At 37.8% G+C, this 16312-nt stretch overlaps 1 protein-coding gene across 3 annotated transcripts in view; it reads left to right on the top strand.

Annotated features, from left to right (window-relative positions):
• The window catches only part of LOC106836324 (NXPE family member 3-like), an 87530-nt gene that overhangs the window by 59538 nt on the left and 11680 nt on the right, over window positions 1-16312 (top strand). For all 3 annotated transcript variants that reach the window (XM_044746729.2, XM_070484326.1, XM_070484325.1), the window contains exon 4: window positions 10665-11419. In XM_044746729.2, the coding sequence (XP_044602664.1) occupies window positions 10665-11419 (755 nt within the window). The remainder of the gene's footprint in view (window positions 1-10664; window positions 11420-16312) is intronic.

Here is a 16312-nt window from a genome sequence, read left to right as displayed (position 1 = left end):
CTGTGAGATTCATCCATGTTGTAGAATAAAGCTGTTATTTGTTAATTTTCATTTCATTATAGTATTTCAGTGTATGAATATATGAGAACTTATTTATCCATTCTACTGATGATGGACATTTAGGTTGTTTTCAATTTTTATCTATTTCAAATATTGCTCTTATATGCAATATTTGTCCATGTTTCTTGGTGTGCATATGCATGGCTTTCTGTGGGGTTTATACCAACGAACTAAATTGCTTGGTCCTAAGATATGCTTACTTTGGTACATACTGCCAAACAGTTTTCTAAAGTGGTTTTCCCAGTTCATGCTCTCACCAGAACAATATGAGAGATTCAGTTGCTTCATATCCTCACTAACGTAGGTATTGTGTGTCTTTTAATTTTAGCCTTTCTTTGAATATGTAGAGGTATTTCATTGTGGTTTTAATTTGCATTCTTTTTCTTACTAATTCAGTTGAGCACCTATTCATGTATTTCTTGTCATTTGAATTTCTTCTATTATGAAACGCCTATGAAAGTATCTTCTGTCTATTTTAAATTAGGTTGTCTGTCTTTTTCTTATTAATTGTCAGGAATTCTTTGTAGATTCTAGATACAAGTCCCTTCATTTTTTACATATGTTGCAACTATCTTCTCCAGCTCTGTGTTGTGTCTGCCTTTCACTCTAATAGCGTCTTTTGATCAAAAGAAATTATTTTTTATTTTTAAATTTTATTTTATTATGATCTCACAATGTGAGATCTACCCACCTAACAATATTTGAAGCATATGGCACAGTATTATAGGTACAGTGTTCTATAGCAGATGTCATCTTGCTTACCTGAAATTTATGCCCTTACCCCTCTTCCCAGCCCCTGGAAAACACCATTCCATACTTTGATTCTATAAATATGACTATTTTAGATACTTTATATAAGTGGAATCATGTAACATTTGTCTTTCTGTGACTAGCTTCTTTCACCAAGCATAATGCCCTCAAGGTTCATCCATGTTGTCTCATATTGCAGAAGTTCTTTCCTTTTTTTTTTTCTTTCAGGAGGATTAGCCCTGGGCTAACTCCTGCTACCAGTCCTCCTCTTTTTGTTGAGGAAAATTGGCCCTGAGCTAACATCTGGACCCATCTTCCTCTATTTTAAATGTGGGACACCTGCCACAGCATGGCTTGACAAGCGTGTTTAGGTCCACACGTGGGATTGGAACCAGTGAACCCCATGCCGCCAAAGGAGAGCGCACGAACTTAACGGCTTTGCCACCTGGCTGGCCCCTCTTTCCTTTTTTTAAGGCAGAATGATACTCATTATATGTACATACCACATTTTCTTTATCCATTTATCTGTTGATGGATATGGATATTTCCACATCTTGGCTATTGTGAATAGTGCTGTAATGATCATGGGAGTGGTAATATCACTTTGAGATCCTGATTTCAATTCTTTCAGATAAATACCTAGAAGTGGAATTACTAGATCATATGGTAGTTCTGTTTTTAATTTTAGTAGGAACATCCATACTGTTTTCCATAATGACTACACCATTTTTCATTCCCACCAACAGTGTGCAAGGGTACCAATTTCCCCACATCCTTGCTGACACTTCTCTTTTGTTTTTGTTTTTTTTTTGATAATAGCCATCCTGACAAGTATGAAGTGATATTGTGGTTTTGACTTGCATTCTCCTGATGATTAGTGACGTTGAGCATCTTTTCGTATACTTGTTGACCATTTGTATGTCTTCTTTGGCGAAATGTCTGTTCAAGTCCTTAGCGCATTTTCTAATTGGGTTATTAGTTTTATGTTGTTGTGGTTATTGAGTTGTAGGATTTTCTTATATATTTTACAGATTAAGCCCTTGTCAGATACATGGTTTGCAAATATTCTCTCCAGTTCTTTAGGTTGCCTTTTCACTCTGTTGATTCTTTCTTTTGCTGTGCAGAAGCTCTTTGGTTTGCTGCAATCTGACTTGTCTATTTTTGGTTTTGTTGTCTATGCTTTTGGTGTCATATTCAGAAATATCATCGCTTAGACCAATGTCAGGAAGCTACATCCCTGTTTTCTTCCAGTAGTTTTATGGTTTCAAGTCTTAAATTTAAGTCTTTATTCCATTTTGAGTTGATTGTGTATATGGTGTGAGATAAGGGTCCAATTTCATTCTTCTGCATGTGGATATCCAGTTTTCCCAACACCACTTGTTGAAGAGACTGCCCTTTCCCCATTTATGTGTTCTTCACACCTTTGTTGAAGATTAGTTGACTATGGATGTGTGGATTTATTTTTGGGCTCTCTATACTATTCCACTGGTCTATATGTCTGTTCTTATGTCAGCACCACACTGTTTTGATTACTGTAGCTTTGTAATATTTTTTTGGAATCAGGAAGTGTGATACCTCCAGCTTTATTCTTCTTTCTCAAGACTGCTTTGACTATTTGGGGTCATTTGTGGTTCCATAGGAATTTTAGGATTGTTTTTCTATTTCTGTAAAAAGTGCTATTGGGATTTGAATGAGGATTGCATTGAATCTGTAGACCACGTTGGGTAGTATGGACATTTTAACAACATTAATTCTTCCAATCTATAAACATGGGGTGTCTTTCCATTTACCTGTGTCTTCTTTAAATTCTTTCATCAATGTTTTATAATTTTCAGTGTGCAAATCTTTCCTCTTTTGGGTTAAATTTACTCCTAAGTATTTCATTTATTTATCTTTTGTTGCTTTTTGAATGGGATTGTTTTCTCAATTTCCTTTTCATATAGTGCATTGTGTATAGAAATGACTGATTTTTGTATGTTGATTTTGTATCCTACAACTTTGCTGAATTTTTTTTATTGGTTCTAACAGTTATTTTGTTGAGTTTTTGGAGTTTTCTACATATCTATATTATTAAGAGTTTAAATCATGAATGGATATTGAACTTTATCAAATGCTTTTACTATGTCTATTGAGATGATCATGTGGTTTTTTAATTGCATTCTGTTAATGTGAGGTATCACATTGATTTGTGTATGTTGAACCATCCTTCTATTCCAGGGATAAATTGTATTTTGTCATGGTGTGACATCCTTCTAATGTGCTGTTGAATTTGGTTTGCTAGGTTTTTTTTTTTTTTTGGGTGATGAAGATTGGCCCTGAGCTAACATAACATCCATTATCAATCTTCCTCTTTTTGCTCGAGGAAGATTGCCACTGAGCTAACATTTGTGCCAATATTCCTCCATTTTGTATGTGGATGCTGCCACAGCATGGCTTGATGAGTGGTGTGTAGGTCTCTGGCTGGGATCCAAACTGGCAAACCCCAGGCCACCAAAGTGGAGTGTGTGAACTTGACCACTATGCCACTGGCCCAGCCCTGGTTTGCTAGTATTTTGTTAAGGATTATTGCATCTATGTTTATCAGGAATATAGGCCTGTAGTTTTCTTTTTTGTGGTGTCTTTGTCTGGCCTTGGTATCAGGGTGGCGCTGGCCTTAGAAAATAAGTTTGAAAGTATTACCTCTTCTTCTAATTTTTGGAAGAGTTTATTTGAAAAGGATTGATATTCATTCTTTTTTGAAGATTTGGAGGAATTCACCAGTGAAGCCTTCTGGTCCTGGGCTTTTCTTTGTTGGGATGTTTTTGATTATTGATTCAATCTCCCTATTTGTTATTGGTCTGTTCATGTTTTCTATTTCTTCTTGATTCATTTTTGGTAGTTTGTATATTTCTAGGAATTTATCCATTTCTTCTAGGTTATCCAATTTGTTGGCATATAATTTTTCATAATTGTCCCTTATGATCCTTTTTATTTTTGAGGTGTCCATTGTAATGTCTCCTCCTTCATTTCTGGTTTTATTTATTTGAGCCTTTTCTCTTTTTCTCTTAGTGTAGCTAAGAGTTTGTTAATTCCGTTCATCTTGTCAAAAAACCATCTCTTAGTTTTGCTGATTTTTTTCCTATTCTCTATTTTTATTTACTTCAGCCCTAATCTTTATTATTTCCTTCTGCTAAATTTGGTCTTCATTTGTTCTTCTTTTTCTATTGCCTTGAGGTGTAAAGTTAGGTTGCTAATTTGAGATCTTTCTTCCTTTTTAATGTGGGCATTTATCAATATAAACTTCCCTCTTAGTACTGCCTTGCTGCATTCCGTAAGTTTTGGTACATTGTATTTTCATGTTTGTTTGTTTCAAGATATCTTCTAATTTCTCTTTTGATTTCTTCTTTGACTTCTTGGTTGTTCAAGTTTATGTAGTTTAACTTCCGTATATTTGTGAATTCCCCAGTTTTCCTTCTGTTATTCACTTCTAGTTTCATATCGTTGTAGTTAGCAAAGATACTTGGCATACCTTCAATTTTATTAAATTTGTTAAAACCCATTTTGTGGCCTAACACATGATCAACCCAGGAGAACGTTCTGCATGCACTTGAGAAGCATGCATATTCTGCTGCTGTTGGGCAGAAAGTTCTGTATATCTCTGTTAGGTCCGTTGGGTCTATAGTGTTTTTCAAGTCCTCTGTTTCCTTGTTGATCTTCTGTTCGCATATTCTATCCATTATTGCAAGTGGCATATTGAAGTCCCCCACAATTATTATATTGCTGTCTATTTCTCCCTTCAGATATCTGTTAATATTTACTTTATATATTTAGGTGCTTTGATATTGGGTGCATGTCTATTTATAATTGTTATATCTTCCTGGTGAGTTGACTCTTTTATCATTATGTAATGTCCTTCTTTTTCTCTTGTGAGAGTGTTTGACTTAAAGTCCATTTTGTTTAATATAAGTATAGCCACACCTGCTCTCTTGGTTACCATTTGCATGGAAGATCTTTTTCTATCCCTTTACTTTCAACCTATGTGTGTCCTTAAATCTAAAATGAGTTTCTTGTAAACAACATATAGTTGAGTCATTTCTTTTATCCCTTCAGCAACTCTGGCTTTTGATTGGGGAGTTTAATCATTTTACATGTAAACCAGTTACTGATCAGTTAAGATTTCCTATTGCCATTTTTTAAATTGTTTTCTATTAGTCTTGTAGTTCTTTGTCCATCTTTTCCTCTGTTGTTGTCTTCCTTTGTGTTTTGTTGAGGTTTTGTATTGATATGCCTCAATTTCTTTGTTTTTCTTTTGTGTAACTTCTATACAGATTTTTCTTATGGTTACCATGGAGATTACATAAAATATCTTATAGTCATAACAGTCTCTTTTAAGCTGATAAGAACTTGAATTCAATCACATACAAAAACTCAACTTTTACTTCTCCCCCCAATGCACTTTATGTTCATGTCGTCATAATTTACATCTATTTCAATGCATATCTGTTAGCATATTTTTTAGTTACAGTTATTTTTAGTATTTTTGTATTTTAACTTTTATACTAGAATTAAAAGTGATTTAACCACCATCATGATAATGTTATATTCTTCTATATTTGTCTACATATTTACTTTCACCAATGAGTTTAATACTTTCTTATGCTATTGTGTTGCTGTTTCTTGTCCTTTCATTTCAACTGGAAGAACTCTCTTCAGCATTTCTTGTAGGGCGGATCTAACTGTGATGAACTCCCTCAGCTTCTGTTTGTCTTGGAAAAACTTCATGTTGCCTTCATTTTTGAAGGACAGTTTTTCTGGGTAGAGTATTCTTAGTTGGCAGGTTTTCCCTTTCAGCACATTGACTATATCATCTCACTCCCTTTTGGCCTGCAAGGTTTCTGCTGAGAAACCCACTGATAATCTTATGGGGCATACTTTGTATGTGACAAGTTGCTTTTCTCTTGCCATTTTCAAAATTTTCTCTTTTTCTTTGACATTAGATAATTTGATTATAATATATTGGTGTGAATTTCTTTGAATTCATGTTATTTAGGTTCTTTTGGGCTTCTTGGATCTGGAAGTCAATTTCCTTTCCCAGATTCAGAATTTTTCAGCTGTTATTTCTTTGAATAAGCCTTCTGAGACTTTCTCTCTCCCTTCTTCTTCTGGGACTCCCATAATGTGAATATTGTTCTGTGTGACAGTGTTCCATAAGTCTCTTAAGATTTCTTCACTCTTTTTCATTCATTTTCTTTTTTCTTTTCTGATTAAATAACTTTCAATGAACTGTCTTTAGTTTGCTAATCCTTTCTTCTGTTTGACCTAGCCTACTGTTGAATCCCTCTAGTGAATTTTTCAGTTCAGTTATTGTATTATTCAGTTCCATGATTTCTGTTTGGTACTTTTAAATATTTTCTATCTTTTTGTTGAAATTCTCACTTTGTGCATGCATTGTTCTCTTTACCTTGGTAAGTAACTTTATTATGGTTATTTTGAATTCTCTGTGAGTAAGTTATAAATCTCCATTTCATCAGAATCCATTTCTGGAGATTATCTTGTTCCTTGTTTGAAACATATTTTCCTGTTTCTTCTTCTCCCTTGACTCTGTGTATTGGTGTCTGTGTATTAGACGAAGCAGCCACTTTTCCCAGTTGTCCTGGACTGGATTTGTACAGGAGAAGACTCACACCCATTCACTCAGAGTTTCTTGAGGCCCCTCAAAACTTTGTGCTATTCCAACCTGCCTACTTTCGTTGTATCCCCCAGATATCTAGGGCATGCCAGGTCCCATCAGTCCCTTGGGACAAGGGAGACTGAAGCTAATGCTTCAAGCAACCCCCAGAAAAGCTGGATCATTTTATGCTCTGTCCAACTCTTTCCCACCCCTGGGAGAATCTAGGAGCTGGAGTTTTTGTCTGCTTAATCTGTGCTGAGCTGGGAGGAGGAGCTATGGTGACTACCAACCTAAGCCGGTCTTTGTTCTTTCCCAGGCAGCTAGATTCTGCTGGTCTTATCAGCATTCCAAGACTGACAAGATAGAAGCCAGTCTTCTGGGGAGCCTCATGGAAAAATTGGGGTTCTAGACAAGTAGACCAACTCTCTCTTTCCCTTAGTAGAAGCTGGGAGCTGGGGTTCTCTTCCTGATCATATGGCACTCTCCCAGGGGTAGGGATCCTGCCAAGAGAGCGTCCTGAATCTGCCTACAAGCATTGGCAAGTCTAATTTTGTGTTCTCCTGCAGTGGAGAAGCCTTTCAATTAGTTTTTGTATTTCTCACAGAGGGAATTAGTCTGTGAATTGTTGCTGAATCTTTGTATTCATGGGAGGAAAGATGATCCAGGGCTTCCTACTCCACCATCATAAAGATGCTACTCCTGAAGGTTCTCTTTTTATTTCTATCTAGATAGGTTGTAGTTTTATTTTTATAATTCCACTTTTGTTTAAGAGAATTTAATTTGTTTTTATTATGAAGTATTTCACACGTACCGGAGAATATATATAAAATGTATATGACATATCAAGAATAATAAAACAAACATCCGGGGCTGGCCCCGTGGCCGAGTGGTTTAGTCCGTGCACTCCGCTGCCGGCGGCCCAGTGTTTCATTGGTTCGAATCCTGGGCGCGGACATGGCACTGCTCATCAAACCATGCTGAGGCAGCATCCCACATGCCACAACTAGAAGGACCCACAACTAAGAATATACAACTATGTACTGGGGGGCTTTGGGGAGAAAAAGGAAAAAATAAAATCTTAAAAAAAAAAAACAAAAAAAAATCCACATAACCTCCCACATCTAATAATTGTTTTTGTAGTGAACTGATATTCTTGGTCTCTGTCTCTCAGATCTGTTCAAATTTGCTGTAACCAGAAGTCTAGGCCACTCTTGCTGTTCAGTTAAAATCTTCAGGACCCTTTGTGTGGTGGCAAAGCTGCAAGTGACAGAAGGAAAAACAGTCTTTTCTCCTGGGAACATGGGACATGTTCATTTGCACATTTTTGCCCTTTATCAAGGTGTAGACAGGAAGCCATTCTGACTTGTGATCTCTCAGTTTATTGTTCCCCTGATATTCTCCTAGCCCAGAGTGAGGGCTTGTGAACAGGCCACACCAGGACTAGATACCTTACCAGGTACACTTTCCCCCAAGACTACACTGGCCTGGAGTGCATTCCAAGGAACCATGCGGTACTGGATCAGATACTAGACTCTATAATGTTGATCCCTGCTCCTCTCCAGCCCAGAGATGAGCCAATCCTGTAAGTGTTTTCTCTTCCATCAATCAAAACAGAAACTGCAGCCACAAGCACACCTCCCATGTGCTGCCATAGCCTAATGTGAAACAACTATCCCACGTAAAACTAAGAATGCTCTCAACCTCTCCAAATGAGACAAGCAAAAGTCCCATTCAGCTGTATATTCAGCTTCAAATCCAGGATTCCTCTTCATCAGGAATGGATGCATATCCTTATAATCCTGAAACTTTTATTTACATCATAAATTTAATCTCTACCAACACACCCACCATACAATGGTGGAGGGGGAATAAGTCACCACAATATAAACTCTAATTTAATTAAAGGAAAATCAATGTACACGGTCATGGGTTAAGAGCACAAAGTTCATTTGGTGGGCAAAGATAGCAAGAAGTCATGTTCTGGGTAGTGCAGTGAATTCTCTGGTCAGCCGAAGAGTTGCTTTGGTTTTGTCTTTTGGAAAGGGTGTCTTTTATCCATTGTTCTCCAGGGTCAAGCCTCAGGAGGGATGATTTGAGGTGAGTCCCCTTCTGGGGTTGCGTTTTTGCACCTTCCCTTCTGTTGATTTGGTTACTAGTATCTTAAATTGCCTTAGTCTATGAGTGATCACAGTCCTTGATTACTAGCTCTGGAGTTCTGTTATAAAACAGCTCCATTTCAGTCTCAGTAGCTGCCAGGCCATTCAGTTCCTCTGGACTTCATTAGTTGAGTAGTAATTGTATTAGCTTCCTATGGCTGCTGTGACAAATTTTCACAAACTTAGTGGCATAAATAACACAGTTTATTCTCTTACAGTTCTGGAGATCAGAAGTTATTAACATGGGTCCACAAGGCTGCTTTCTTTCTGAAGGCTCCAAGGGACAGTCCCTTTCTCTGCCTTTTCCACCTCCAGAGGCAGCTTGTATCCTTTAGCTTATGGCGCCTTCCTCCATCTCCAAAACCAGCAGCACAGCCTCTTCAATTATTTCTCACTTTGGCTCTGTTCCTCTCCTTCCATCATCACATCACCCTCTGTCTTCTGTAGTAAAATCTTCTTCCTCCCCCTTGTAAGGACATTTGTGATTAAATTGAGGGCTGCATAATCTAGGATAATCTGATAACCTCCCTATTTTAAGATCTTTAACTTACTCACTTCTGTGAAATCTGGTTTGCAATATAAGGTAACATATTCAACGGATCTGGAGATCAGGACGTGGACATCTTGGAGGGTTGTTATACAGTTTAACATAATCATGACTCTCAAGCTCACACTTCTAATTCTATTACAGATGGCCCCTGACTTACAATGGTTCAATTTACAATTTCTTTACTTTATGATGGGGAAAAAGCAAGATGCACTCAGTAGAAACTGTACTTTGAATTTTGAAGTTTGATCTTTTTCTGGCCTGGCAATATGTGGTGTGATCCTCTCTTGTGATGCTGGGCAGTGGCATCAAGCTGCATTCCCAGTTAGCCACACGATCACGAGGGCAAACAACCCATACATTTACAACCATTCTGTACCCATCCAATCATTCTGTTTTTCACTTTCAGTACAGCAGAATTACATGAGATATTGCATACTTTATTATAAAATAGGCTTTGCATTAGATGATTTTGCCCAACTATAGGCTAATGTAAGTGTTCTGAGCGCGTTTAAGGTAGGCTAGGTTAAACTATTATGTCTGGTAGGTTAGGTGTATTAAATGCATTTTTCACTTAGCGATATTTTCAACTTGTGGTGAGCTTATCGGGACGTAACCAGGCCGAGTGCATAGACTCCCTCCCACATCCACCACCACAAGCACACAAAGCATGGGCTTTTTCTACTACTCTTCCTATTTGGATACTTATATTCTCTGGTCTGTATCTGTGACTTTGTGTTTCTCAGAATATGAGACCAGAGACCTCTGGGCTCCAGGATGGGACTTCTTGTCATAGCAAACACCATGTCTTCCCAGAAAAGAATCTGCCATATCTCACTCCTTTTTCCAACCCACCTTTATGTCTGTGCTTTTCTACAGGTTTTCATTTTCCAGAGGTTTCTGTGGTTGAATTGCTTCTTCCTGCCAACTTAGCTCAATTAGAGAGGGAGCTCCCTAAGGGATGTTCTCATCTCCTTCTTCTATAACCCTCAGTAGCGGTGACTAAAGAGCTCACCCGCCCCTGAATCTTTATTGGAAATCTGGGATGGAGACTGTGGCAGTGAAGTTGTGGAAAGAAGGAAGAAGAAGAGGAAAGGGGACACTTACTCAGAATGCCAGGTTCTAGGAGGGAAGCAGGACTTGTGAGGGGTCCTCAAGCTAGAGATGTGAGGGTTGAGTGCAGGCCCGCACACATATCTGTGTGGGAGTATGTGGGAGGGAGAGAAGATGATAGTGGAAGGAATAAGCCTGAGATAAGGAGAGAGTTGAGCTAAACCAGAGATCTAACTTTACCTTCACATGAGATGCTCCTTTCAAATAAATATGGTGGTGACTCATACCCCAGGCCGATGAGTGACAGACAGCATGATGGTACAGGCAGAACAGGCCTCCTGGGTCCTACCTGGCAGAAGGGATTAGCCTTGGGGAATGGAAATCTCCTTCCCAGAAGAAAGTGAGGGAAACATAAACCACTGATAGATTTCTCTTTCTCTACCCACAGATCCTCTATTTCATCTTGTCCTTGCCTGACAGCACCATCCATCGGCCCCCAGGACCCCGTGCTGCCTCTAAATCTGCCTGCAAGCCCACAGAATATCCCTCCCACTTGTCCTTTCTCCCCCAGGAGCTCACCAACCTGACCCATCTTCTGTACTGGCCTCCAACCCCAGGGGATGAAGGGGACATTTTGGCCTCCACCAGCCCCCAGACCTCCACCTACCGCCTAAGGGGTCCTGCCCAGGCCAGCTATGCCCTGGGAGGCTACCTGGAGGCCATCCTTGTGGCCAGAGACCACCGGGGCAGGCCCAAGACCCATGGTGGGGATCTGTTTCGGGCACAGCTGCTGGGTCCTGGCTTGAAGGCGGGGGTCCCTGGGGATGTCCAGGATCTGGAGAATGGCACATACCTGTTGTCCTTCCCTCTGCTCTGGGCTGGGCAGGCCCGTGTACAAGTGCGGCTGATCCACTCCAGTGAGGCAGTTGGGGTTCTACGAAGAATCTGGAGAGAGAAAAGGGCCACAGTTGATTTTAGAGGGTATTTCCGGGGACCCACCGGAGCTGAAGAGACTGTGATTTGTAATGTTGACCCCCAGTCAACTGGAGCAAAAGGGCCTACCTGCCAGTACAGGGATGTGGTTTCAAGTGAGCTCTGGTTCTGTGCTCAACCACCTACCCTGCCCTGCAACTCTTTGGTCGGACACTCAAGTGGGAGTTACCTGAAAGTGACTTTACCACATGATGAGGCCCTGCTGGCATGGTAAGAAACTCAGAATCCAGGATGTCTGCCCCAACCCTAAGCCACACCCTTCCTTCTACATATTGTCCCTGTGACCCAATGCCCTTCCCTCTGTTTACATCACTCATTTACTTATACTCTCATTCAACACATGCTTATTGAACACCTGTTATATGACAGACATTTCCAGACTGACATATACTACATTATACCAGTCAGCCTATCAATTGGTCTGAGGTTTAAAGGAAAAATACGAATTATCCAGGGAAGATAAGAGATAAGGTATTCAGGACAGAGCAAACGACATCAGGGCAAAAGTGGCTTGAGTGTGTCATTCATTTATCTAAATTCCTATCTTCACTTAGATTTTCATCTGAACATTCCTTATTATTTTGTTAGATCTTCAATTATTTAAATAGATTTTAAAGATATTTGTCCATAACTTTTAATCATTCTCAATGTAAGAGCTGGTGTGAATACCTGGGTCTGCCATATTACTAGGAAAAGGAAGTCTCCATTCGATTTCATTTGTTTCTGCTGGTATCTTCTCAGAAATAGGTTCCTCCTATTTCTTTTAGGATTTCCTACCTTTTTCTAGTTTCATGATCCGGAACAATCAATCCATCTATTTCAGTCTTTCTTATATGGAGTAAAAATTGTTAAGACTATAAATTTCCTTTTGACTACAGCTTAAACTGTATCCTACAATTTTTGTATGAGAGCTTTGTTTTCATTCAGTTTTACATGTTTTATCATTTCTACAGTGAATTCCTCTTTAACTCATGAATTATTCAGGAATTATTTTTAGTTTCTGAATAGAAAGTAGGGAGGTGGCTATCTTTCTATGTTTTTTTCTTAGTTTATTTGCACTATGACAAGAAATATGGTTTCTATGATATTGGTTCTTTGAAATTTGTTGAGAATTTATTTGTGATGCAGCAAATGCCTGATTTTTCCCTCATAGTCTATGTTTCCTTGAAAATAATTTGTATTTTCTATTCCTTCAGAATGGAATTCTGAACCTATTTGATTTAGCTTGTTATTTTTTTTATCCCAAACATGTATATGTTCACTAATATTGTGTCTGCTTAATCTATTAGTTTCAGACATAAATGTATTACACTGTTTTTATAGATTTGACAGTTTATACATTTCAAGGCTATATTGTTTAGTACATTCAACTTTGTGATTGTGTTTTATGTTATTAGTAAATTATTCATTTTACTTTCTTGCTTTTTGTCTTATGTTCTAATTTTTACAATGAATATTGCTATTACAGCTTTCATTTGCTTAGTATTTTCTTGGTATACTTTTTTCATGTCTTTATATTTCAAAGTTTCTCTGTGAAATAGTTTCAGGCAAGTCTCTTGACATGACATTGTGGGATTTGTTTAGACCTAGTTACATAAATCATGGAAGAGACTAGATCCATAAACATAACTAACTTTATCTAAACATAGTAGGTATTCTAACCAATGGGGAACATATTGGATAGTAAATAAAAAGAAAAGAATGCGATTAGATCTAAACCTCACAGTATATGCATAAAGATTAATGCCAGGGGGATTAAAAACCTAAATGTGAAAAAGCAAGCCTTAAAACTCAAAGAAGATAATAGCAGGAAATATCTTTATGATTTTGGATTAGGAAAATGTTATTTTAGGTATAACAAAGGCACAACTCATAAAATAAAATATTCATAAATTGGGCAATATATAAATCAAAAATGTTTCCATTACAAAAAGTCCCATAAACATAGTTTAAGTCAAGATGTAGACTGGAAGGTGATATTTTTGACATAAATAATTGGTACAGGATTAGCACTTACAATAGATAAAGAAATCTTATAAGGAATACTATTCAGCCATAAAAAAAGAGAATGAAATCTTGCCATTTGCTGACCACATGGGTGGACATTGAGGACATTATGCTAAGTGAAATAAGTCAGACAGAAGAAGACAAACACCATGTCATCTCACTTACATGTGAAATTTAAAAAACAAAAACAAAAACCAAGATCACAGATAACACAGAGCAGATTGGGGGTTGCCAGAGGTGGAGGATGGGGGCTGGGTGATTGAAGATGGTCAAAAGGTTCAAACATCAAGTTATAAAATAAACATCATGGGAATGTAATGTACAGCATGGTGACAATAGTTAATAATACTGTATTGCATATTTGAAAGTTGCTAAGAGAACAGATCTTAAAAGTCTATCATTATAAGAAAAAAGGTTTAACTAAAAAAAAGAACTCTTACAAAACAATAAAAAAAATTATACAGCTCAATAGAAAAATGGGCAAAAGATATAAACAGGAAACCACAGAAGAAAAAATTTAAAAATATACTCAAACTCATGAGTAATCAGGGAAATTTAAATTAAAACCAAAATATGATATCATTTAATCATTTTTATACTAACAAAACTTTTTTTTTTGCTGAGGAAGATTGGAGCTGGGCTAACATCCGTTGCCAATCTTCCTCTTTTTGCTTGAGGGAGATTGTCCCTGAGCTAACATCTGTGCCAATCTCCTTTTATTTTGTATGTGGGGTGCTGCCACAGCATGGCCTGATAAGCAGTGTGTAGGTCCGTGTCCTGGAATTGAAAGTGTGAATGCCAGGCTGCTCCAGTGGAGCACATGAACTTAACCACTATGCCACCAGGCTGGCCTCCCTCACAAAGCTTTTTCATCCAACAAAAACAAGTGTGATGAGGATATGTAGAAATTGAATATCTCATATACATCTGGTGAGCGTGTAAATAACAACTTTGGAGAGCAATTTAACAATACCTAGTAAAATTGAAAATTCATATAATCTACCATCCAAAGATCTGCTTTCTATGTAGAAATTGTAGAGAAACTTTCTCAGATGAGACCCAGGGCACATGTGAAAGAATGTTCATTGCAGACATTGTCTGTAATAACAAAATATTAGAAACTATCTAAGTGACAATCAATAGGAGATGGATAAATGAATTACAGTGTATTGGAACAATGGAATCATATAGAAGTTAAAATGAATAAAGAGCACCTATGTCTTATAATTTTATAATTATAAATCTTGAAAGCATAAGGAGTCAAGTAACAGTACACACATATGATACCATTTATGTAAAGTTTTAAAAGTTGCAAACAATACTATTGAATATTTTAGACACACAAATATATATAAAATGTATAAGATGTGGATGAGAATCATGAATGCTTACGATAGTGACTACATCCTTGTGGGCAGCGGAATGGAAAAGGCAGTAGTGTGGAAGGCGAATATGTGGTAACTTTGATCTATTTCCTTTTTTTATTTAACTTTTTATTGTGAAATAATTGCAGACTCACAGGAAGTTGTGAAAATAGTATATAGAGTCTCGTGAACACTTTAGCCGGCTTCCACCAATGATGACATCTCGTATATGTTATACAACATGAAAACAGGAAAACTGACATTGGTAAAGGACTGTTAACTAGATTTCAGACCTTATTCAGTTTTTACCAGCTTTTACACGCATTTATTTGTGTGTGTGTGTGTGTAGTTCTTTGCAAATTTACCCCATGTATGGACTTGCGTAACCAACACCACAATCAAGATATAGAAATGTTTCATTCATGCTATCCCATTATAGTCATTCCCACACTCCCATTCCTGTCCCTGTCACCTGGCAACTACCAATCTGTTCTCCATCTCTATAGTTTTGTCACCTTAAGAATATTATATAAGTGGAATCATACAGTCTGTAACCATTTGAGATAGACTTTTTTCACTAAGCATAATGCCTTTGAGATCCATCCAAGTTATTGCATGTGTCAATAATCCATTCCTTTTTATTGCTGCCTGTTATTGCATTGCATGAGTTTGTTTAACCATTCGCCCTTTGAAGGACATTTAGGTTGTTTCCGGGGTTTGACTATTGTAAGTAAAGCTTCTATGAATATTCATATATGGGTTTTTACGTGAACATAAATTTTCATTTCTCTGGAATAAATGCCTGAGTGCAATTGCTGGGTTGTGCAATTGGTGGATGTTTAGTTTTATAAGAAACTGCCGAACTATTTTCCAGAGTGTTCGTACCATTTTACATTGCCACCAGCTATGCCTGAGAAGTCCAGTTTCTCTGTACCTCTGCAACATTTGGTGTTAACACTAGTTTTTATTTTAGCTATGGATTTCTTTCTTTCTAAAGAAAGATCTAATTCAAACGTGGCAAAATGTTAAAATCTGATAGAGCTGGATGTTGAGTACGCAATAAAATAACTTAAAATGTGCTTAGAAGGTAGGAGAAGAAGACAGATAACCATGGCAGATGTCTTTCAACAAGTTGTCCTATGAAGGAAAGGAACCTGATGGAGTTGTAGCTACAGGAAGAGGTAATGGAAGAGGGGCTTGATTCAGTGGAGTAGGTTGTGATTATGTTTATATTCTGGAAAGAAAGAACTCAAGGGAAGAAGTTAAAGATGGTGCAAAAAAGGAAAGTGGTGCCATCTAAAAGATACAGAAGGAGATAGCGTTAGGGTTCAGTGTCACCTCTTCTTGTGAACATGGTAAGGAGGAAGTAAGGATGGGTGTAGAAGTTGATATGTTTTCTGGTAAGGGAGTTAATATTGAGAGAGCTCCTCTGTAAATAAGGAGGTACTGTCCCCACCTCTCTTTCTCCTGCCCTTGGATGTGAAGAGAGAAAGATAAGGTGAGTGCCCAGTCTCAGCTTTGAGGAATGGCAGAGACATCTAAGTGGAAACACATGAAATGACTGCCCAATAGTATTTCCAGCGTCACCAGAACTGGAGCCCATCAATTCTTTTTTTCTTTCTTTCTTTGGTGAGGAAAATTGACCCTGAGCTAACATCCATTGCCAAACTTCCTCTTTTTGCTTGAGGAAGATTGTCACTGAGCTAACATCTGTGCCAATCTTCCTCTATTT

This window comes from Equus asinus, chromosome 14 (assembly GCF_041296235.1).
Source record: "Equus asinus isolate D_3611 breed Donkey chromosome 14, EquAss-T2T_v2, whole genome shotgun sequence".
Classification (NCBI taxonomy): domain Eukaryota; kingdom Metazoa; phylum Chordata; class Mammalia; order Perissodactyla; family Equidae; genus Equus; species Equus asinus.
Note: the sequence above shows the minus strand (reverse complement) of the source record. Positions and strands in the feature narration are given on the sequence as shown.